The 25,804-nt window shown below is 35.9% G+C and overlaps 1 protein-coding gene across 15 annotated transcripts in view; it reads left to right on the top strand.

Annotated features, from left to right (window-relative positions):
• EHBP1 (EH domain binding protein 1) overlaps nucleotides 1-25,804 on the top strand; it is a 416,128-nt gene that overhangs the window by 349,682 nt on the left and 40,642 nt on the right. For 9 of the 15 annotated variants that reach the window (XM_080686020.1, XM_080686023.1, XM_080686019.1 and 6 more), the window contains 6 exons: nucleotides 1,528-1,675; nucleotides 10,704-10,811; nucleotides 14,137-14,261; nucleotides 16,867-17,005; nucleotides 17,161-17,267; nucleotides 19,874-19,997. In XM_080686020.1, the coding sequence (XP_080542146.1) occupies nucleotides 1,528-1,675; nucleotides 10,704-10,811; nucleotides 14,137-14,261; nucleotides 16,867-17,005; nucleotides 17,161-17,267; nucleotides 19,874-19,997 (751 nt within the window). The remainder of the gene's footprint in view (nucleotides 1-1,527; nucleotides 1,676-10,703; nucleotides 10,812-14,136; nucleotides 14,262-16,866; nucleotides 17,006-17,160; nucleotides 17,268-19,873; nucleotides 19,998-25,804) is intronic. The other 6 variants (XM_080686011.1, XM_080686024.1, XM_080686013.1 and 3 more) reach the window with 1 other exon arrangement.

The following is a 25,804-nucleotide window of genomic DNA, read 5'->3' as shown; positions in this document are numbered from 1 at the left end:
TCCTACCTCCTAGTCTCTACTACACTGACTCACCCAACTACCAACTCCTATCTGTACCCATTTCAATCCCTGCTCATTCTGCAGGCCCAACTCAGAAACCATGATACCATGATGCCTTCTGTTTGTTCCTCAGCCAAAATGTTCTTCTGAACTCTAGCTGCATTTTGATAAGACCTCTTTATTGTGGCTATTTTATCTTTCCCTTTATATTACAAGCTTTTGAGAGGCTGAATTATAAATTTTCATGTTTCAAATTTCTATAGCAAGTACCAAGGTATGTACTAAGGACCATAGATACAAAGATAAATCAGATATAGCTCCTGCCTTCAAGTAGCCCAATTCTACTGAGAAGGAAGCATTTATACAGAGTTATAATGTAACTTGACAAGTATTATTTTAAAAAGTAATACACACACACACACACACACATACACACACACACACACACACACACACACACACACTGCTTTATTCCACTAGTGGGGAGGAGGGAACAATAGTTTGGAGAAGTTTCGTGGATTTAAACTGAATCTTGAAAAATGAGTAGGAGTTAAATAAGATGAGAAAAGAACATTCCAGGAAGAGGAAATGACATATTCACATCCATGAAATTACATGATACAAGCAATTCTGTATGAATATATGTGAGCTTTAATGGAGGCTGGGAGATGTTAAGGGAAGGTAATACTGCAAAGATATGTTAGGCCAGATTATTTCAGGTTTTGTTTTGCCGTAATAATACCTTATTTTACATACTTTCCAGTTTATGAAGCAATTTCACATTGGTTAAGTATGATTCATAATAACCCTTTTTAGTAGGCAAAAACTATTTTAGTTATTTAATTCTCTGTAGTTATTTTTATTTTAAATATCAAAAACTACATTAGATTTTACTTTTTCTTTTCAGAGTGCTTCTGGGAGGAGAAAGAGTAGGAATGGGCATCGTACATCAGTTACCCAATTCTGATTTTGAAACTACCAAGAGCAATAACTTGTGTAATTAATGTACTATTCCTATTCCCATTCCTACTTCAGTCCCCTGAAAATACCATTTCCTATATATTATCAACATGGTGTAGCAACATTTTTTTTTTGCCATCAAAGATGTATTTTAGTCAGTGCTCTATGCTTTTATTAGAAAATAACAAGTTAAATTCTATTTTTAAAAATAAGGTAGGTATTAATTGAAATTCTGTTTTTAATATTATGACTCTTCTATAAGCCTGATTATTTTATTAATAATCGTTTCTGCTACTTCCTCAGTAATATATACTGCCAAACATTCTTTAGAGGCTAGTTTGAATTTTTAACAAGACATTTTAATACAATAATTTTGTAAATTTTTTTTTAAATCTGATTCTAGGATGTCTTTTAAAAATGGTGTGACATCCAACTGATATAGAGCATCCTATTTATAATGTGGGCCAAGCACCATGCTGTAAACCAGTTACTATCATGATGATCAGATTGAAAATGAAATTGCATTTCTGTCAATTACTGAGTTGGCAACTGTTCAATATATCTTAGCAGCAAGATGAAGAGCGACGTCGGCAGCTGAGAGAGAGAGCTCGTCAGCTAATAGCAGAAGCTCGATCTGGAGTGAAGATGTCAGAACTTCCCAGCTATGGTGAAATGGCTACAGAAAAGTTGAAAGAAAGGTCAAAGGCATCTGGAGGTGAGTTAAAGAAGCTTGTATCATATTCTACAGAAATCCACAGTAGACCTTTTGGGACTTTTTATATTTACTTCAAAATGTATCAAATACATAAAGTTTCTAACCCATTGATACGTTGCAAAAAACCTTAATGAAGCATAACAAATCAGTAGGTGATTGTTGCTGTTTTTCAGATCAACTTTTTGTCTTAATATTTAACAACCCAAGGAGTATTTTCTTAAAATATGATTTAGGAGAAAACTCAGACCCTGGTTTGTGGTTCCCCATGATGCCTCATTAGTTTTAGGAGTAAAATGCAATCAAGTCCTCAACATCTAGATCACAAGACTTGTTAGATGGGAAGTTTTGGCATGAAGGATTTTCACTCTGAACCAGATCTTTAGAAAGTACCTTTAACAATGTTCTGGCATTATGGCCTGACATCTAAGAATTTTTGTAAGTCCCATATCCATTTTTCTTAGTCTTCTTATCCTAAGATGGTTCTTTTCAATATCTGCAGAAATCAGTCTAAAACTTGTTAATGTTGGGACAAGGACTATTTATACTATAATTAAAGATAATTTTAATTTGCCCCTCAGTGCTCAATTTGGGCATCTTTAACTTGGAACTTTTTAGATTTTTATTTAAGTGGAGTATATTTAAGAGGCTTGTGGGGTTTTTTTATTTTAAAGATCTATAACCTATTTAGCTAACAAAACATGTCAGGTACTTGTCCTGAGTTAGTCTTAGAATGCTAAGATCACTGTAAGGAGTAGGCAAGTAAGGACTCAAATAAGACCTCAGAGAATTTAAATGAAGGTAAGCTATTTCTAGGGTCAATGATAAGTTTCTGCAGTGTAAACTGAAACGTACTGCTGTTATTCCTAATTGATTCTTTATATTAGAAGCTTACTATTTTAGAGAATGCCAACAGATGCCTATAGCAAATACCTCTCCATCCCATAAATTTGAACGGTGCTTTTCCAAACAGCTGTGTATCTGTCCCTCTGGTCTTCTCAGTTGTTTGCACCTTAGTTAAATCCTTCATCTTACCTTTTCAACTCCTATCATTCAGAAGTTTTATTGCAATTTCTACACTCTCTTCTAAAGTTTTATAGTAACATCAGTAACTACTCACAGCTTTATTTATATAATGCTATGATAATTTGCTTTCATTTATTATCAATAACAAGATGTTTCTTTGATATTAGAAAAATTCCAGATATTCTGTGTCTGAAAATGTTTTGCCTCCTATGATAGGAAAAAATTCAAGTTCTTGATCCTTCAGATAGACTGTCTTAAAGCTACTAACCCTACCTACCGGAGACTTTAGGAGAACAGTAATAATAGCATACAAGCATCCAGAATCTCTTTTAATTTTTTTCCCTCGGTAGTGAGCAACCAACAATGCTAAATGAGTTGTATACTCTGGTAAAGCTAAGAATTAAATATTTTGATTGATGGTGTGGGATGGGTCAGCTATGTAATTTGTTTCATCTCTAGAATCAACCCAAGTTTAAGCTAAGTCAGGACATAACTAATTAAAGAGACTTTATCAGTGTTACAACCCCCAAAATGGGTATCTTTCCTACATAATAGCTCGAGAAAATGAGGACCATATTTTGTCATCATTCAACAGTCTAAAGAGTAAATAAAGAACAAGTGAGGATTGGATCTGCAGAGCTAGCAAATAAGTATAGACTAGAACAGGGAGAGCCAGGTGAAATGAAGATGGGACAGGGCTGAGCAGGTGACTTATAAGAACCTGCTGGGGAGCCCAGACTCTGTTTTCTAAGACCACAGTGACCAGGGTCCATTTCTCCCATAGGACACACTATACCTTTAATGTTGGAAGCAGCCACATATCAGATGGTAGGCTCTTAATCAGGCTGACCTACAACCAGTGGAACAGGCCTATTCCCTGGCCTCAGGGGTGGATATTGGCCTGTCTCCACAAGGAATAGGTCTGTTCTGGCCTCAAGGTCTAAGCTAAAGCTATTGGGGATGAGAGTTGGAGGAAAAGACCTTTAGGACAAAAGAGAGGATATAATTCCTGCCTGAAATTCAACCATTTATATAGATGTGCTAGGACAGGACTCAGCAAACTTCCTGAAAAGTGACAGAGCAAATACCTTAGGCTTTCCAGGCCGTATGGTGTCTGTCTTAACTACCCAACTCTCCCCTCATTGCCTGAAAGCAGCCTTGAGCAGTATATATATATATAAAAGGCTAATATGCAAAGTGTCCCCTCGGGAGTTCGACTGGGAGACCGGGAGTTTGATCGCTCTTTGTGACGTGCGCTGACCACAAGGGAGTGGCATGGAATGAAGGGAGGCCCTGGCCGGCGGCTGGCAACCAGGCAAGGGAAGCCCCGGCTGGCAGCTGGAAGGCCCCAATTGGCCCTGATCGCCGGCCAGGCCTAGGGACCCTACCTGTGCACAAATATCATGCACCGGGCCTCTAGTATATAAATAAATGGGCATGCCTGTTATTTACCCCAAAAAAGTGGTGAGCTGGATTTTACCCATAGAAATTAGAATTCACTTTGGTTCACAAGAGTCTAATTCCTAAGGGAAATGATGCTATGAAGTTGATAAGTCAGAGGAAAGAATTAACAAATTAGTGTTCACTCTTCCAGTGTCTAGTGGGAATCATCAAGTCTGAATAAGGAATAGTGTGAAAGTAGGAGAGAGAAATAAGTGGACACCAGCCTAGATGGAGGAGTGGGATAGGAAGATTTTGGAAGCAGTGGTCCAGAGTAAAAAAGGGAGGAAGTAGTCAAGAACTAAGATAATAAGGTGAAAGCATAGCCTGCGGAGTGTGTTGAACTTGACTTACTCAGATTCATTGCCTATACCAGTGGTCGGCAAACTCATTAGTCAACAGAGCCAAATATCAACAGTACAACGATTGAAATTTCTTTTGAGAGCTGAAAACCGACTTCTGCACATGGGCCTTGAAGTTTTCAATCACACTGTTACATGCGCACCTGCACGTGGTATTTTGTGGAAGAGCCACACTCAAGGGGCCAAGAGCTGCATGTGGCTCGCGAGCCGCAGTTTGCCGACCACTGGCCTATACCATTCTTAAGCAGCAACCAGGCTCTGAAGAACTTAAGGAAACTTAAGTTTAAGGTGAGGTGTCTTCACCTTCGTGGTGCCCACAGAGAATATAAGCAAGGTATTTCAGTTCATCTATAGCCATGGATTCAAGCAACCCACTCGCATTCTATTGCAAGCAGAAATAGCCTAATACTTTTGAATTAACAGAATCATGCCTGTCCAAGGAGCTACACTCTAGCTTTTACTTGTCCTCCTTTTGACAATTTTAGGACTTATGAGAGGACCAGGTGCTATTGTGGTATTTAAATGTTTTTTTAATTTCTGCATAATTTTGTAGTTATAGACCTATAACAGACACATCTTAAAATTCTCACTCTATGCAACAAACTTGTGGGTTCATTTTATTGCATTGATCTTACTTGGCAAGGTACAGGTGATTGGGGACTAAGTTTGGTATTTTCATTTGTAGTTTAGTGGTGTTGTGATCAGAGACTATGGCCTAAATTTCTGCTTTGAGAATTAATAAGTTTTTGTTTTGGCCAAATAAATGTTAAGTTTTGGTTAATAGTCCATAGGCATTTGGAGGTGTCTATCTTGTTTTATGATATTATATCATACTAGAAGCCGGGTGCATGGATTTGTGCATGGGTGGGGTCCCTCAGCCTGGCCTGTGCCCTCTTGCAATCTGGGACCTTGGCCTGCGGGGATCGGGCCGAAACCCGGCAGTCCAACATTCCCCCCGAGGGATGTGGCAGTGCCGAAGTGGCAGGCAGCTGAGGAGGAGCCCCAGCCGGGGCCAGGTGTAGCTCCACTGCCACTCATCCCAGGCCCCACTATGCCTGCCACTGCTGCCACTGCTCAGTTGCGCTGCCGCAGAGGCAGGAGAGGCTTCCGGCTGCAGCAGCTGCACTCACCAGTCGTGAACCCGGCTTCTAGCTGTACGGCACTCCTGCTGTGGGAGTGCACTGACCACCAGGGGGCAGCTCCTGCATTGAGCATCTGCCCTCTGGTGGTCAGTGCACATCATAATGACCAGTCGTTCCAGTCGTAACGGTCGCTTAGGCTTTTATATGTAAAGATATTTATTGTATATTATATATGATATATTTTACATGCTTTATATCCATTATATGTATGTAGCTTATTACTTTGGTTTGTGTTAGGATAAGGTCATTTAACTTTATTTATTTATTTATTTTAATAATATATTTTATTGATGTTACAGAGAGGAAGGGAGAGATAGAGAGTTAGAAACATCGGTGAGAGAGAAACATCAATTAGCTGCCTCCTGCCCCTTACTAGGGATGTTCCCCCAATCAAGGTACATGCCCTTGACTGGAATCGAACCTGGGACCCTTCAGTCTACAGGTGGATGCTCTATCCACTGAGCCAAACTGGTTAGGGCCATTTAACTTTTAAACTGACATTTTTGCCTTTCTTTGATTTAGGTAAAGTAGTATACTTTGTATTTCAGATAAATAAAGAAAATGTGTTTTTTTAATTTTTGTCCATGAAAATGTTTATGTGCCTGCATTATCCTTATTTCACTTATGGCAAATAGATTTATCTAAAATTGTTGAACCAAAATAAAATCTTATCGGACTTCAGTGATTTTTATTTTCAGCTTCTGTTAATAATATATTTGTGTTATGTTTTTTATTTTTTTATTTCTTTGAAAGTTACGGATTTTATAGGGGCTGGAGAATTTAAAAACTATGATAGAAATGAGAAATAATTTTTTAATGTTTTTAATGATACACTCAGTATATTTTTTAAAAGTACAAATGTTCTTTTTTTTACTATCATCAGATTTCCTAGTTTTCCATTTAATTTCTTTATAAACAATAGGTGTCAGAAGATTGTCCTTATTGCTGTGCTTGTCAACTGGAATGCATTGTTTCATTCTGATGCATATCCAATCTCCTCTTACCTTGTCCTGCTACATTATACATGCCATACTTCCAAATCAGCTTCTGTTATGTAATGGATCTCTAATTTACTTTCTGCCACACTCATCTATTGGGTTTCCAGAGGTTAGCCATAAAGATAGATAGATAGACATATCAATACTAGAGACCCGGTGCACGAAATCTGTGCATGGGTGGGGTCCCTAGGCCTGACTGGCGATCAGGGCTGATTGGGGGCCTTCTGGCTGCCAGCTGGGGCATTCCTTCCAGCTGCTGGCTGCCGGCCAGGGCCTTCCTTTGTTCTGTGCCGCCCCCTGGTGGTCTGCACACGTCACAGTGAGCAGTCAAACTCCTGGTCTCTCAGTCGAACTCCCAAGGGGACACTTTGCATATTAGCCTTTTATATATATAGATTGGTAGAGATATACTTATAAGTATATATATATATATATATATATATATATATATATATACACACACACACACATACATATATATATATATTATGTAGTGTCTTAAACACACACAGATACACATGTATTTTAATTCTGCTAAAATGCATTTAGAATATTTCCACAGGTGTTAAGAAATGTGTAACATTACTGTTGAAAAGAATTCAAGGGGTCATTGTAAAATTGAAGTCAGTGAATGGAAAGAACATGGAAATCTATTCTTAAGAAGACCGGAGCTTTATAGGAGATCAATTTTTACTTTTACCCTCCCAAATAGTAATCCTTTTATCTAAGGTTAGCAATACATATATAAATATTGAGTAACTCACTCAGCATTACTGGTGAGTGGTAGTGTAGAAAGAGATTTCATTTAGCTGGGAAATAAAATGAATGAATGGTATCTGTTTAACATCAAACAGGAACCCAGTACTGTATAAGCAGGTAATTAAAAGAGGTGTGATTTTCTCCATATTTCCAGAACCTGCAAGTACCCATATCTGACCACATTTCCAGATTTAACTATTTATTTTCATAGTAATGCTATCTTTTTAGTCATTCAGGCTAGAGAATCAGTATTGACATGGGCCTCAGCCTTCCTGTCCTCAGTATCCCTCCGCTAAATGATGTCATCCCACTTCCTAATTCTTTTATTGTAGGTTAGGCCAGTGGTCGGCAAAATGCAGCTCGCGAGCCACATGCGGCTCTTTGGCTCCTTGAGTGTGGCTCTTCCACAAAATACCACGGCCTGGGCGAGTCTATTTTGAAGAAATGGCATTAGAAGAAGTTTAAGTTTAAAAATTTTGGCTCTCAAAAGAAATTTCAATCGTTGTACTGTTGATATTTGGCTCTGTTGACTGTAATGAGTTTGCCGACCACTGGGTTAGGCTCTCCATAATGCTTGCCTGGAGGTTATAACCTGGATTTCCTGCCTCTACCCTTTCTGTACACATGTAGGTCAGCAATCTTGCATGAAGGCTATCACATGGATAATATACCCACATGCAGTTTGTAGACCACTTTTTACTTCACATAGAAGGCATTTCAGATTGTAAGCAAGAGTGATATAATAGAAATAGTATTGACACTACTCTAATTTTTATAAGACATAAGCCTCAGGGCTTATATTTCTAATTGTTTTATACACCATTCTTTGAATATAACCTATCCATTCCTGCTGTCTTTGTGCCCTTCTCTCAATTGTACCTTTTTGTTTTTAAAGATACAAATCATACCATTTATTATCCACACCAGCAGGAATTTTGGTTGTTGCATAAAACACAGTACAAGAAGTGTTAATTTTTAAAAACTTACCTCTTCTATATTTCATGTTTTTAAAGTCCTGTACATTTCTTAATACCCAATTTAAAGGTTAGTGCTCATACGAAACAATTCCTACTACTATTGGCAAAGGATAATCTTTTCATCTTTAGAATTTGCTCTGCACCTAATTTTTACTCCATAACACTTATCTATCCTACATAGTATTGTAGTCACCTGAATGGAATACAACATCCAGCAGTGTGTTATAAATTGCAGATGTGGTATATAGTGGAAATTTCTTAAATAAGTGAGTGAATATTGAATTTTATGCTTTCTAGATTAATTATGGTCAGCAATAATAAATAGAGACTGGTTGGCAGCAACAAAGTACTCCACTCTAAAAACTATTGATAGTAAACTATTTCTGATGCAATAATATGAGGAAGTGTTCTGAACAATTATTTAGCATTCAGAAATATTATTTCATTTATGTTTACTACAAAATTTTTTAGGGAAGAATATTTGAGGATAATGAAGATGAAGATGTTGACTTTTATGAAAGTAGTCAAATAGTTGTGCTAAGCATAGTTGATTGTACTTAAATAATGTAGCCAAATATAATGCCTTAGGGTCCTATAAGCATTTAGCAATGTTTTTCCCTGGAGGCATTTCTCAATCTTTTCTTCTTTGTTGTGTTCTTCTGAACAGCTTATACAGTACATGGGAAGTCTTCAATAAATGTAAACTATTATTCAAGTTGCCCGATTAAAAAATAAGCTGTAGCCCTAACCGGTTTGGCTCAGTGGATAGAGCGTCGGCCTGTGGACTGAAGGGTCCCAGGTTCGATTCCGGTCAAGGGCATGTACCTTGGTTGCGGGCACATCCCCAGTAGGGGGTGTGCAGGAGGCAGCTGATCGATGTTTCTCTCTCATCCATGTTTCTGACTCTCTATCCCTCTCCCTTCCTCTCTGTAAAAAATCAATAAAATATATTTAAAAAAAAAAAAAATAAGCTGTAGAGTAGTAGGGATATTCTCAACTCCTGGGGCTAGGCAGATATTTTTCCAAAAGGTTACACTGCCTGTCAATATCAGAATTTAAAGTTTACTTCTAATATGCAAATCAAATCATTACTATGCCTTTTTAAATGTATAAATATCAAAATTACTTAACCAATTTTTATTACTAGGAGTTAGAAAGGAAAAAAATATATAATAGAAATCTTTAATGTATAAAAAGACTCAATAAATTGTGATCTAAAACATTTTACTGTGTAAAAAAATCATGTAAGACTTTCTTATTCTATGTATTTATACTATATTTATGTATATATATATGTATATATATATACACACACACACACACACACACATAAATATAGTATAGTGATCACTAATACTGTCAACAATAAAGTTGTGTATACACTTTATTGTTGACAGTATTATAGATGTCCCCCATTTTCTCAACCTTTGCCCCCTCCTCCCAGTCCCTGCCCTATGTCAGGCCTTCACCACACTATTGTTGTATTTAATTTTGAATAATAACAGTTTTTTCCAGTTTTAATTCTTCCAAGATGTACTGTGTTGTTCTGAACTTTCTTTTGCTTAAAGGTACTGTCTATTCTAGTCTTAATCTTGTCTTTTAATTTATCTATAATGCTTTTATGATAATCTATAATAATAAAAGCGTAATATGCTAATTAGACCAGACAACCTTCCAGATGAAGCCAGGGCTGCGAGGGAAGCCTGGATCCTGGGTGCCTGCCAGCGGCCAGAGGGAAGCCTGGGTCCCAGGTGTCAGACGGAAGCTGGTGCCGGCAGCTGGGGGGAAGGAAGGCCTACTCTTGCTCGAATTTCGTGCATCGGGCCTCTAGTATTTCATGAAAAGCACAAAAGCATTCATCTTCATACAAATGATTTAAATATAGCTACAAATTTTTAAAGAATGACTTGTGCCTTTACCATTTATATCTAATAAATGATAAAAATGTGAAACAGAAATATTCTTGATGACTTTGTTACCAAACCAATTTTTTTTTGTATGCCATTATTAGTGATCACTAGTGGAGTACTTTTAAAATATATCAACTCAGTGAGCTCAGTGGTCAGAGACAGTGTGTGGCAAATTGTCAAAACCTTTGCATCTGCTTTGATGTGACAATTCATTTTTGACATATGAATTTAAAATATAAATGTTAATCCAATAGTGAAAGAGTGACTTAGAACTGATTTTTAACTTGCTAATCTGTGTCAGACTTGAATTTGAATAACTAATTAAAATACTGTTTTTTTCTTCTTTAGTGTTTTGGACAAACAATATAAAAAAAATAATATACAATATACTAACGTTATTGCTACGTGTTCCTACAGATGAAAATGATAATATTGAGATAGATACTAACGAGGAGATTCCTGAAGGCTTTGTTGTAGGAGATGGAGATGAACTTACTAACTTAGAAAATGACCTTGATATTCCCGGTAATTTCAAATTATAAATATTTTGTGTCCTGCTGCATGGCAAACTTTATCACTATATTTTTATTATTATCTCATTAATTGTGATAATAAGTTTTTTTGTAGTTTTATTACATCTTAGTCCTCACAAATCATTTCACTAAATCCACCTTCCATCAATTTTGTTATTATTTTGTTTTAGGTTTAGTTAAAATTAGCAATAAAATTGGAATAGCAAATTGTAGCTTGTGTTCTCTTCTTACTCTTTTTTAAATTTAAAAAAGATTCACTTTTTTAAAACTAAAAAAAATTGTTGTTTGATTTGAGAGAAAGAGAGAGACAGAGAGAGACAGAGAGAGAGAGAGAGAGAGAGAGAGAGAGAGAGAGAGAGAGAGAGAGAGAAACAGCAATTTATTGTCCACCCATCCATGCATTCGTTGGTTGCTTCTTGTACGTGCCCTGACCAGACATTGAACCCACAACATTGGCATATTGGGACGATGCTGTAACCAACTGAGCTACCCAGCCAGGACTAAGATTCACTTTTATATTTTATGTTATATGATATAATTTGTAGGCTATTCAATAATTGGTTCCCTTCTTAGCCTAAATATTTTGGTATAGTGTTGTAAGGCATAGATGTAGTACCTATGGAATACTTCAAATGTAAATCAGATTTTCTGACTTGGTTAGAATTGAGTATCTTAATTGTAATATTATATTGCAGATTTTGTGCTTTATTCTTTTTTTTTAGTTTTTTATTTTAAATATTACTACTAATAAATTAATTTATGCATACTTAATTACAATAAGACACTTTATTTGAAAACTGCTTATATAAACTGCTATTGAATTAATCACATGTCTTATATCAATAAATATTATACCAATAATCACATTGGTAATTGACCTTTTAAGTTATTTTTTAAATATAAACATACTTGTGGTTTAATAGATGAGTGGTTCATATAAGTCAACAGCAGGTAGCTATACAAAGTTTTATATACCAGAGGGGTTCTATAAATGCTTATTGAATTGAATTCTTATAGCAATAAAAAGTCTTTAGTTATTTTTCCAGATTTAAAGGTAAGAAATTGAAGTCCTTAATATTTATCTTTTCCTATAAAAAGCTAAAGGGAGTGAGAGCAGGTCTCCTAGCACTGACATGCCCCTGAAATACTAACCTGCTTTGTTTCTTCCTCTGTTTGAAATAATTCTGTTATTTCTCCAGAAACAACCAACCAAGGTCTTCTTATCTATACGGAGCACCTAATAAAAGTTACTGCCCTTTTGTCAGTAACTCCTTCATGGTGTAGTATTAAATTATACTCTACCAGGTAGAGGTTGTGCATAATTGTGGAAGTCTAGGAAAATTCTGATATTTAAGGAAAATTTTTAAATATTTATTCCAAAATTAGGACTATCTTTCATTTCTTTCTATTTAAAATACTGTAGAACTTGGGCAAATTTGATTTTTCTTTTTGAAAAAGATTTTTGTTACTGCTTACCCAGCCTCTCACCACAACCACGACCAGCAGCTTTATCAGAAACCAGCAACGACCCTTTCCTGCTGAGGACACCCATAAGTACAGAATTGAAGCCTTAACAGTCAATTTATGGAAGTATAGAACCAATGACAATAGGGATGCATATTTCCTCATTTTACAATAGAGTATGAAGATAGGAAAAATTAGTTATTGCTTAGGTAACGTGAAGAGAATTTTCTAGTTTTAGTTATAACAACTTTGTGGGACACTTTAAAGTTTGGCTAACATTATGTCTAATAGGCTTGACTCTTGTCCTTTTTAAAAACTCTCTTCCTACTTTATGCCAAAAAAGAAAACCCATCTCAGCCTTCCTGTTTGTGAAGTTAGCTAATATATTGTTTACAACTCTCAAGAATGCCAGAAAGTGTTGGCGTGTGCATACGACAGACTTTCCAAATCAGGCTATGGTTTATTTCAAGGCAATAAGAAATAGGAATGCAGATTGGAATCTGGAGGCACATAGAATATATTATGATTTTTATCCTTGCTTTATTTTCCCCAAAATTCTTTTTTTAATATGTATATAAAAGTCATAATGTTTTAATAATAAATTGTTTAATCTTTATCTTGATTTGACCATAGTTCATCAGATATTGTTTAAAAGAGAAGCCTGGCAATATAAACTAACCAATTTGCATGAGAGTAATGATAATAGCATTTATTAAGAGTCTTATAATTAGAAAACTTATTAATCTTTATGAAAAATATCATTTACCAAATGGTTGGCATATCTTTTACAAGCATTTTATTAAATAGTTGCTTTGAGTGAATTTAAGTAGAATTATTTTATTCCATTTGTTTTTATTCTATTATTAAAAATTAATGGACTTGCTAAAAATAATTTGAAATGGTTAATTTTAAAGTTATAGCCATATTTTTATTTATTTTAAATTTCTATCTATATTTAATGTTTTAAATTTTTATCACCTTTATTATATTTCTGCCCTCCCATTAGAAGGTATTTGTAAGCATAGACCATGTTTCAGTGCCACACACACACACACACACACACACACACACACACACACAGAGATAAACATTGGGTTCTAACAGTGTTTACATGACTGTCTGAGATCATGTTAAGAACTTATTTTAATATGGCAGTATATGTATAAATTTAATATACTGGAAGAATTTGAAACTCTAAAATATAACTTAGAATCAAATGAATCCCCTTTAAAAATCTATTTTAAAATGACTTGTTTCATTATATCTAACCTACTCATATAAATATATACATCAAATATAGGCTTAGGTTTTCAGATAAGCATAGCTACTGTTAACTATAGTATAACTGAATTATCTTTAGGTATATTGACTATATTCTTTAAAGGGACTGATTTTGGGGGAAAATATATATGTTTATACATACACTAACAATATATGCTAAGAGACTAAATTTTAATTGTTCCTACCACAAAAAATAAATGACAATTATGTGATGTGACAATAGGTATTAACTAATGCTGGGGTGGTAATCATATTGTAATATATAAATTCATCAAGTCAACACATTGTATACCTTAAACTTACACAATGTTATATGTCAATTATATCTCAATTAAAAATGATTATAATCAACATACCCAATGACTACTCAATTATACTATAGTTATATAATATAGTATGTAGTTATACATATATATGAAAAGAATTCTGTATATGTCTGGATTGATGTGTTATTACACAATCCTAAAGTCCTTTTTTTAAAATGTAGTATTTTTATGGTGTGCTCTAAATTGATAGCCTATACATCTAAATGCATCTTACTTAGTAATTCTTTGTGTTTGCATATTTAACAGAACAAAAGACTAAGTTGGTGGACTTGAAGCTGAAGAAACTCATAGAAGTTCAGCCACAGGTGGCAAATTCACTCTCCAGTGCTTCTCAGAAAGTTATAACCGAGAGCTCAGAGCAAGACATTAAGGTAAATCTTACTTGCTTAAAATATTTGATTAGGTATCTATGTATTCTAATTTCCACTAGCATTATATAATCCTAAAATCAATTTCTTACCAATTCTTCACATTAAGATTAAGATGTACAAATTTTTATTAAATAGCCAATAAATTAAATACCAATATGGTAATCAGTATTTATCTACTTTTTTCAGAGAAACTACTCTTTGATGCTGGTAAAAGTAGAAACTATTCTTGACTTTTATATGTATGTCTGTTTTTCTAAGAAGAATATTGCTAAGAGAATTCTAGCATATTTTTATATCATCCTCAAACTTTGACTTGTTTAGATAAACTAAAACTCATGTCAGTTAATACTTGAATATGGTGTGTGATAGAATACAAATTTTTATAAACTTGCATGTGTTTTGTATCCATATGAATTTTACCTTTTTTAGGAATTCAGCCAAAATGCCACATTATTATAATTTTTTTATTATTATTATTATTATTATTATTATTATTATTATTATTTCTATTATCCCCATTCAAGCTCCCTCCCTTTTTTGTACTGTATCATTTATATTTTTCTAGCTTTAGGGTACTTCTAGTCCTGTATAACTTTTCACCCACCTGCAGACTTCGGGGACTGCCCGCTGACTGAAAGGATTTCCTTCCCCTGACACAGAGATGCTTTGAAGTCCCAAAACAATGACTTTCATTGCTTTTTCCTTATACTGTCGGTTTCTATAAATTGGTGATGAAAGTGTGTGGCAGCACCAGAGGACTTTTGGTCTCTATCTTTGAACAAAAGGAAGCCTGGATCAGGTCTGATTTTTTGCGTTCAATTTAGCTTTCTGCAGTGGACTTAATGCAGAATGAAGCTGGCCTAAGAATAATACAATGGATTGAAAAGGCTAACTGAATTAGTGGGTTTAGAGGAATACATTTGTAAAGTGGCAGAAGTCCCCAGTCATAAAAAGGTTTCTTAAGATGGGATTTGCTGGCTAATCTCACTGATATTTTAGCATGTTGCTATTAGCCATGTTTATTTATTTTGGTAAAGACTTGAATTTTAGACTTTTGGGCAGTTATTATAATAACAGTTGAATACATACTTGTTTTCCTTTTTATTGCATTTATTGGGGTGACAGTGTTTAACAAAATTATACAGATTGCAGGTGCATAATTCCACCACATATCATCAGTACAGTGTATTGTGTATTCACTACCCCAAGTCAAGTCTCCTTCCATCACCATTTATCCCCCCTATAAGCTCTTCTACCTCCCACCCACCCACCCTCTCCCCGGCAGTCACCACACTGTTGTCCGTGTCCATGAGTTTTTCTTGTGTTTTTTTTTTTCTCAATCCCTCCACACTTTTCTAAACAAACAAACCTAGCTGGCATGATATTAATAAATATATAACTTTAAAAATAGAGGTATTTTTATTATTAAGCCTTAATTATTTAAGTAGATTAAATTGGTTTTGCTTTCCAATAAACTCTTGTATAGTGGTCTTTAAAGTTATTCCAATAAAAGGTGTGCTTTAAACAGCTTGTCTTTGTATGGATCTTTTTAGTTAAGATTTTTTAAAATGGTGCTTATAAAGAACATATACAGTCCATCTGTTCTCTCGAAGCTTTCAGCATTGATTTGGGGTTTTATGTTTTTTTTTAATAAAATGCAGTTTACACATTTATAAATGAGGCATTCTGTGTTTGTGGAAAAGGATAAACTGTTACCTTCCCTTGAGGATTCTGTATCCCAGGCCTCCTTGAGGCTAGAGAATAGGCCATTGGAGGACTCCCTCATTACCGATTGTCTCAATGCAGAGGAAGGGCAAAGTCTTGGTAGCTTTTGATAACCAGTTTCAGCATTCAGCAGGCTTAGCTATTAGTCATGCATCTTAGCCTTTCCCTATTTACTTTCAAAACACTTAATAAAAATAATAAAAGATTAGGTATAAAATGAAATATTTGTTTGGTACACAGCACCTCGGTATCTGCAGCTTCCACACATTGCAGTGGTTCAGTCTTCTGGGATATTTCTTGTTGATAGAACCATTTGAATTGGTTGCCAGTATTAACATAGGAAGCTCTAGCAAAGATAATTGTAGTTTCCTTAGCTGCAAAGGGCTTACTTACAAATCTGGCTTTGGAAAGTTATAGCTGATGAAATGCAGTTCAGTGAGGTAGTATTAAAATCCTACCTTTTAGCCTTCATCCAGCATTAATAGTTTACCTCAATGGGCATAAAATTAGAAACTAGTTCTTCTTGTCATACAACTCTGTGGGGCTGTACAAACCAATGGGCCAGAATAGTGCGGGGAATAGACAGAGGCAACATGGCCTTTAAATTATACATATCATCTGAGGGAAACTCAGGGGTTCACAGTGTCTGATGAATCAAATTAGCAAGAGTGAGCCTCTATTTAAACCAGGTCTCCTGTAAGCTTTTGGTTACAGGTAACAGAATTTGCAGTTGAGTTATTTAGACCTCTTTAAAATACTTTTTCTTTCAAAAAGTTTCTAAATTGGCATTATCTTAAATCAGTAAAAATTATTTTACTGATACACAATTTCATGTTTACAATATCAGGACTCTCTAAAATTGTGTTTGTTTTACTTTTAGAATGGCACAGAAGATCTCCGGGCTGAGCGATTACAAAAAGCGACAGAAAGATTTAGAAATCCTGTTGTATTCAGCAAGGATTCTACAGTCAGAAAAACTCAACTTCAGTCTTTCAGTCAATATGTTGAGAATAGACCAGGTAGGTACACTTTTTTTTAATGTTTCCCATCTTATGATTTAACATTATTTAGCTGTATATACATATATGTTAAAAAGCTGATACTGTAAATTCACATTTCAATATACAAATATCAAGCTTTATAATAATTTTACATGTCTTTACTTTTTTTTAAGATATAAAAAGACAGAGATCAATACAGGAAGATACAAAGAAAGGAAATGAGGAGAAGGCAGCGATAACTGAAACTCAGAGGAAGCCATCAGAAGATGAAGTGCTTAATGTATATTAATTTTTTGTGTGGTTTCATGATTGCTGATAATTCCAAACTGTATGTGGAAATAGTGCCTTTATTTGTTAAAATGAGATGTTAGGTTTTTTAAGATGTCAATCTCCAGTGCATTCAAAGCAGAGTGAGAGGGGTGCACTGTTGAATTAGTCTGCAATGTGGTGATAATTGTCAGATAAAAAAAAATGAATTTTTCAGAGTTCCACAGCCCCAGCTTCCTTGAGACATTTCCATCAGGGCACTTCCCACAAAGAGATTCCAGTATTGATCTACCGGGAGGATTTTAATTATTACAATAGCAGATACCGCAGAGCTGCAGTTAGAGGGAAAAGTCACATGAGACCTGCTAGAATTTCTCAGCCAACCCATTTTGTTGGCTTGGGTTAATGGGTGTTCAACCTTTCCATTATCCAGATCAGCCGTGAATTACTAGCTGAATGATGTTTGCATTAATATAATATATATGGTAATTTCTTCACTTAATTAACAGGGAGGTTCAGCTCAGTAGGGGTATGGGCTGATCATGTGTAAAATTGATTTGTGAGGGAAATATTTGATAGACCGCAGGGAGAAAGCTGCTTTTGATGGACAGCTTTGGGACAGAAGCAGGAAGAACAAGTTTTAACTTGAATTTTTGTCTGGAAGTATAGCTCTCTTTAATGGTGCTCCTTTTTTATGTGTAAATGTTTTTATTGTTTTTAATATTAAAATAATCTTTGTTGGTTTTTAAAATGCTTACAATGTACCCAGAATTACCAATTACATTTTAGGACCCTAAAGAACTTCTTATTTTAAGCTGTGGTACTAAGACCCTAGTACATAGAACAGCTCACTGGAATATCCTGATGAAATATTCGGTATAATTTTTTAAGTTACGGAATATGTGAGGATACTGTATACTCACACTAAAGAAATCTTATTATAAACTGTTTTTAAGTGAATTAATCAGTAAAAGCAATGAAGTTTTATGTGTTGCTTATCACTTCTGCTTTCTTATATCTTTGCAAACCATTATGTGTGTTTTGACCCTCTGGATGAAATGAGAAAAGTTAATTTTGAAAATGCTCTGCTGTCTGGAAGATAGGTACAAAACCCATTCACCAGATTATTCCAGATTTTGAAGTTACCATTAGCATTTCTTCTGTTGTTATAATTTTTTCTGTTATATTTCATATTGAGAAAGAATGCTATCTCTTTTGTGTGAATCTTTTAAAAAATACAGAGACTTATTTGATCACACTATCTGGAGAAATTACCAGCTTTATAATTTCTTAAAATATTTCAACTTTGTCAACTACCATAATCAATTTAACAATAAGGTGGTATTAATTGAGTTAGTATGTGAGTACAAATTATTTTACTACTTCTAAAGATATGTAAGTTATATGTATGGCTAGACATGTTTATTGAACTGAGAATTCTAAAATACAGTCATAAATAACATTTCTTGATATTTGTTTCTTATTTAAGGAGTACTGAAGGATAATTCCTCATGGCTTCTTAGAGATTAATATGCTTCTAAGTAGGGAAGGGATTTGACAACAGAGGATTGTTCGCATTCATTTCTCTGAATAAATAATGTTGTAAGTGCTGGTGGTAGTAGTGATGGTGCTGAGAGTAATCACTTAAGCAGTTCTTCAGTATTTCTCAGCTACCCAGGAAACATAGCCCTAAAAATGCCCCAAGATAAACAGGTATTCCAAATCCAAAGGGAGCGATAATGAATCCATTTGTAACTTTCCTGTCCCTAATTATTTAAATTTACAATATGAAAATAAGAATTTACTATACTGGTACTTCATAATAGAACTGCTACTTCAAATAAAACTTCTAAGGATAATATTTTTTAACATGATGGTTGTAAAAAGTAAAATTTCAAATTTAGTCAAATGGAAAGTAAACGAAATCTGCATACTAGTTGCATTAGATCCTATGTAGGAAGATTTGAAACCACCTGTCACGTTAGAATTCACAGCTACAATAATTAGTAATACATCAACAGAATGACATGTTAAAGTACAGGAGCCAGCTGGAGGGAATACTAGAGATATTAGAAACGAAACTTCTGTTTTTATCATTTTTAAGAGCATTTTAAATAGTATATCCATAATGAAAATAAGAAACCTCTCTTTAATTTTTTATTTTTTGTAAGAACAAATCTGCCTGATTTTTTCAGGATAGATGCTTTAAGAAACAATTCTTTAGTAAAACTCCAGTTTTGTATATTACAGTTTTGAATTAAAGGTGTCATTGGTGTTGTTTTGGCAATCACCATGGGGAAAATTGTCTTCTGTCCTCATTCATGCTTAAATAACTGACTCAACTGTGAGGAGAATTTTAGTGTTAACTTTTTAAATCTGGCAAATCTGGGTATTAAATTATAAATGTATTACTAAATGGTTGAGATTTTCTCCCTTCACAAAAGTTTTGCTATACATATGAAAATTCTTTGATTCACAGGGAGTTGCTTTTTGGTACTAAGGGTGATAGTAAGGGTGTATTTGGTTCTCTAGGTAAGTGCTTTACTAAGTGTTTATAGAAAGGAAAAATGCAACTTACAAGTGATTTTATTTTTTCTTCCTGTTTGTTCTCGTTAACAGAAAGGGTTCAAAGACACCAGTCAATATGTTGTAGGAGAATTGGCAGCACTAGAGAATGAGCAAAAGCAAATTGACACCCGTGCCGCGCTGGTGGAGAAGCGCCTCCGCTATCTCATGGACACAGGTACGGTGCCCAATTACACTGTAAACAGTTTTGGCAAATTGAGCGTTCACAAACTCTTATAGAGTTTTGGAAGTGTGAATCTTTGAAGCCTGAATGTTCAGCAGAACTGCCTTGAAAATAAAAAGGCTGCGATTTGCAGCCACCTCTCTGGGCCCTGGTGATAAGAGTGCCTTCATGGGAAGTGATAACTCGCCCTGATACCGTGTGAGCCAGCACTATTGAACAGTGTGCTCATCCATGCAGAGTTGGAATACACATCTGTGCCTCATTGATATGCCACTGCTTTAAAAAAAAAAAAAAAAAAGTAAGATCTTCACTGTTCTACTGATTCATTGGGGGAAAAAAAGATTTGGGCAGCTAAAGCCATGTACTGCATGAAACAGAGCACTGTGCATAGGGGATGGCTCCATGGGCTAGATCACTGAAATTTGAGAATACTATCTGGTTACTGATGCTCCACAATATTTTTTTTTTTCAAGAGAACAGGTTTTTAAAAGTCTGTAATACTTTGTGTCACAGTTGCATTTGGAAGGATTAAGGTATATAGGAAGGTTTATACAAATGGGTTAGAGCAGCAAGTTAGCTCCTAACCAGAGGGTAGATTGGCATTTGGTGCTGATTGCCAGTAGTGATTGAGTAGATCTAAGTGCACAATAAGCTATTGGGGGAAAAACAGTATGTGTGTTTACATACACATATTTCTCTAAAATGCTGTTCCTACATAGGGGTAAAAATAAGAAATAAATTCAAATCATACCAATTATGATTTGAATGAAATGTCAAAATATAAAAGTAGAAAATCTATTTTGAAAAAAATGTCAAAATATAAAAATAGAAAATCTATTCCTTTAATCAAATTAATTGATTTAATGGCAGTGTCAAAATAGATTAATAAAGCAGTGAAGTAAATTAGTCAATTTGTAGTAATAGGATTGGAAAACTTTCCTGAAATTTTTCTTCTCTATTTGTCAAGATTATATTTACAATTAAAGAACTCCTCCAAAAAAGTTAGATGGGACATTTGAAAATGTCTACACTAGTAAAATCAGCACATACTAGAACAGAAAGAGACCTTTGGCTTTATCTGGCCCATTGAGTTTTACACATGTTCGGTGGAGCCCTAAAGCTTCTTCAGAGGCACCTGGGGACTGCCAAGACAATAAGGCAGCGAAAGCAGACAGGCTTCTGGGTTTCTTACCTTACTTCAAACAGAATAGCTCTGAGTTTATTTATTTGAAATAGCAGGCTTCTTGGAAGAGTTCATTTAAAGAAAAGGTTCTGCCGGCTGGCATGGTTCAGTGGTCGAGCGTCGACCTATGGTTCGATTGGGCACATGTCTGGGTTGCACGCATGATCCCCAGTGGGGAGCATGCAGGAGGCAGCCAATCAATGATTCTCTCTCGTCATTGATGTTTCTATCTCTCCCTCTCCCTGCCTCTCTGAAATCAATAAAAATATATTTTTAAAAAATAATAAAAGGTTCTACTGCTTAAAGTTTAAAACCAAAAAAACTTAAGAAATTTTTTTTGGAAACTACTACCTAATCCTCTCATTGTACAGAGGAGACAGAGGCACAGGAAAAGCTCAACATCACATAGATGAGTAAGTGGCCAATCTTGGACTAGAATTCAATTCGTGAAGGATCCTATCATGCAGGATCCTTCCTTCTACACCAGAACACATTTACCATTGCCCTAACAAATTACCTGTGTAGTCAGTCTTATAAATACACATTTGTTTGGATTCAACAGATATCCCATAAACCAATGTATTATTTCACATTTGCATTTTTCCCTATATAAAAATGTAAATTAGGTAGTATAATTTCTGTAATATATTTTAAAATTATTGCCATTAAATATTTTAAGGAGACTAATTTTTTTAGGTAAATTCTTTCAAGTGAACCATCTTTCCTTTTTGTAGTGAGTAAAATAGATGTTACTATACAGGAAGCCTTGTGCCGCTAGAAAATGTTTCCTTCTCTTCATTCACACTTGAAGCCTGATTAATTGAGGGTTCTAACCAAAAGAGACTCAAGTTCTCCTTCCCATTCCACATATTACTAGTGAAGCTTTGAAGTGGCTCTATTCTAACTCCAGACCATTTATAATCTAAAAGTTACGGATACAGATTGATTCTAGAACCCTTGCAGGGCTTTATATTTCTTACTCTGCAGAACGGAATCTGATCTAGCCTGGGTTCACTGCTATAGATTCCGACTAAAATTGACCTGGTTCCCCAACCGGATATGCTCTAAGAATCACCGTGGACTGTCTTGAACCTCCTCCAGCCCTCATAATAGTTTCCTAATGTGTGCCTAAATCCTACCTAGTATCTAAAGTAAGAAATAAGACATTAGAAAGAGAAAGCATATATTCATCCTTTTCTTTGGGGGGGAGGGGCTTAATAGTTCCAACTTTTCTTTTATTATAGTAGTTAATACCTTTTCTCTGGTATGTTACAGTTGTCTATGTACTTTCTGAATCTCAGTCTTAGAATTAAATAGAGCAGATAGTATCCATGTTATTTTCATAAGGAAACTGAAGCTCAGGTGGGGGAAATGACTCATTTAAGATGGACTAATTAGTAACGTTTGAATTAGGGCTTGAGCCCAAGTTTTTAGGTTTTCTAGCTCCTAATCAATCCTCTTTCCCTCCATATCTTCTTTACAGAACAAATGTACTTTATCTACTATTTCACTTTTTATATACTTGTAGATGCTAACTATATACAATTTTTCAACTGATTTGAAGTTAACATATCATAAATTAACCATTTTAAAGCATACAGTTCAGTAGCATTTAGTACATGCATAATGTTGTACAATTACCACCACCATTTCCAGAGTTTTTCCTCACCCTAAGCAGAAACTCATAAGTGGAATCTATCAGTAGTAGTCCTTATGTGTCTGGCTTCTTTCACCTAATATGATTTCAAGGTTCATCCATGTTGTAACATGTACCACCACTTTATTCCTTTTAATGGTTAAATAATATATCACATTTTATGTATTTATTCATCCATTGAGAGACACTTGGATTTTTACTTCCTGGCTACCTATCAACATTTGTGTACAAGCATCTCTTTGAATCTTTCTTTTTACTTCTTTGGGTATATACCTAGAGTTTGAATCACTGTCGTGTTTATTCTCTATCTAACTTTTTGAGAACTATACTCAATTTTAAATGGATTGTGAAGTACATTTAGAAGTAGACTTTGTGGAATTGAGAATACATTTTCCAAAAAAAGCAGTGTTAAAACCATCCAGAGCCCCAACAAACCCACAAAAACTTATTTATTTAAATTATAACTAAAATAACACAAACAGTTGTCCTAGATTTGAGTCCTTGATTCTCAGAGCTTGAGCAACTATGGGTTTTTAGGGCCAGCCCCTGTGATAATTGAAGCTCTAGCATCCTGACAGGTTAGGTGGAGCTTGATGGTGGCCTAGACTGCTGGGCATTTCTTCTGGTATGTTGGAGAAGGCTCTAGCAAGAAAGGAGCAAAGGAATGTAAGAGAGAACCTCAGTGTATCCAGCCATAAGATGGGGATGTGCAAGGGATGAAATGGCAATGGAGGAGGAAGGGCTCAAGGTATCCCAACATCCATTTGGCGTAATAGCATCAGTGGCCAAGACAGAGCAGCTGTGGGGATTTATATTTCTGAACTTGAGTAACCTTAAATCAGTGATCCTCTGCATATTAAATAACAATACTGTGTGAGTGAGCGTGTGTGTGTGTGTGTGTGTGTGTGTGTGTGTGTGTATTTCTGCCATTCCACCTTGGGATCTGTAAAATCCTTATGCAAGCACTAGAGAAATTTTTTTCCATCAGCTTTTAATGGTCTTTTATTTTGTTATTGGTTTGGGGCTTTTTTTGTTTTTGTTTGTTTGATAATTGTTGCAGGGGATGAATTTTTACATTTCCAGCATCTAAAGTTTGTAATGGTTACTTCTTTCGCTACAGTAAAACTTATTAGTTAGGAACATATGTGTGTTCTAAGCTGACATTTTGTATTAAGTATGGCGCGAATGGATTCTTACCTTGAAAAAATGGAGTGTGGAACAAAAATGTTGATGGGCCCTTTTACTAAAGTGCTGCAAATAATATTACTATAATGGATGGTGTTTTTTTTCCATTCCCTATCTGTTTTCATTAGATGGTTATCAAACTTTCTTAGTGTAGAAATGTGGTGTTTTTAAACTAATGGTTTGTTTTGTGTGTTTTTTAGGTGACAATATTTAAATTTTGAATGCATAATTAAACATGGGGTATTACAATAAAAGTGTATCTTACAACTTCAGAATATTCAAGCACTGATAAAAATGATTGTGATAACTTTGTAAGTCCCTGGGCCAAAAATACTAATTCTGTAGGTTTTTGTAGACTATCCACTACAAAAAACCTTACCATTTTAAAATATTAAATATACCTTGAGAAAATAAGAATTAATGAAAATATGACTTTTCTACACAGTCCTCAGAATGTTTCTTTACCTCGTCATTTGAGGAACACAGCATAGTTTTAAAGCAGAGAACTGGGCCCACAAAATTTTTGAGTTGTAAAAATAACAATAACAATATCTATTGTGTATATGTCTGGCTCTATGGAAACTGTTTTAAATGCATCATTTCCTTCTCACAATGGCCCTATGAGATAGATTCCATTACTAATTGGGACTATTAATAATCACATTTTTCAGTGAGGAAACTGAGGCTCAGAGAAGGAAGTATCTTGCCCAATTCATACAGTTCTCAAGTAGTAACTTGCCCAGTCTGATGGCTCTGGAACCCAACTTCCAGCTACCACATGACATGACCTCTACTTCATCTCTCAATGTTCTTAGAGGTGAACTTCTCCTTTTCCTAGAGTCTTATTACTAATTAGAGGCGTGGTGCATGAATTCACACGGGTGGGGTCCCTTGGGGTGGCCTGCGGGGATTGGGCCCCAGCTCACGTCCCCAGCCTCGCAGCCCCGCCTGGCACCCCTTCCCCCCTCCCACCCTTCACCCCCCGCCTTGGCCTGGCGCCACCCCCTCACCTGCTCCACCATCCTGCCTGCAGGGCGATCCATCGGGACCTGGCCCCCCACCTGGCTCCCTCAGTGCCTAGGAGCCAAGCGGCTGCCCCACCCAGCCCCCCCACTGCTGCTGCCACTGGTCACCATCTGTGGGGCGACCAGTGGGGGCAATCAGGGCACCCTGCTCACACCCACCTTGGCCTGGTGCCGCCCGCTCACCAGCCCCGCCCCCCCACTGCCGCCTCCCATTGCTGTCTTTGGGGTGACCAGTGGGGCAATCGGGGCCCGTGCTCACACATGCCTTGGCCTGGCGCCGCCCGCTTACCTGCTCCAACATCCCACCACAGTCCCACTCTCAGTGGGGCCCATTAGGGCCAGCAGCGCCTCTACTGCCAGTGCTGCGTCGCCTGCACCCACCATGTTCCACACCGCCCCCTGGTGGTCAGCGCACGTCTAACTTCCAGTAGGTCAAACTCCCACCCATGGGGACAATTTGCATATTAGCCTTTTATTATATAGGATTCTCTGGACCCTCTTATCACCATTTCTTGATATTTTTTATTTTAAATATTTTTATTGATTTCAGAAAGCAAGGGAGAGGGAGAGATAGAGATAGAAACATTAATGATGAGAGAGAATCATTGACCAGTTGCCTCCTGCACACCCCACACTGGGGATGGAGCCCACAACCTGGGCATGTGCCCTGCCTGGGAATTGAACTGTGACTTCCTAGTTCATAGGTCGATGCTCAACCATTGAGCCATGCCGGCTGGGTGCCATTTCTTGG

The sequence above is a fragment of the Plecotus auritus genome, assembly GCF_963455305.1.
Source record: "Plecotus auritus genome assembly, chromosome: 8".
NCBI classification, from domain to species: Eukaryota; Metazoa; Chordata; class Mammalia; order Chiroptera; family Vespertilionidae; genus Plecotus; species Plecotus auritus.
Note: the sequence above shows the minus strand (reverse complement) of the source record. Positions and strands in the feature narration are given on the sequence as shown.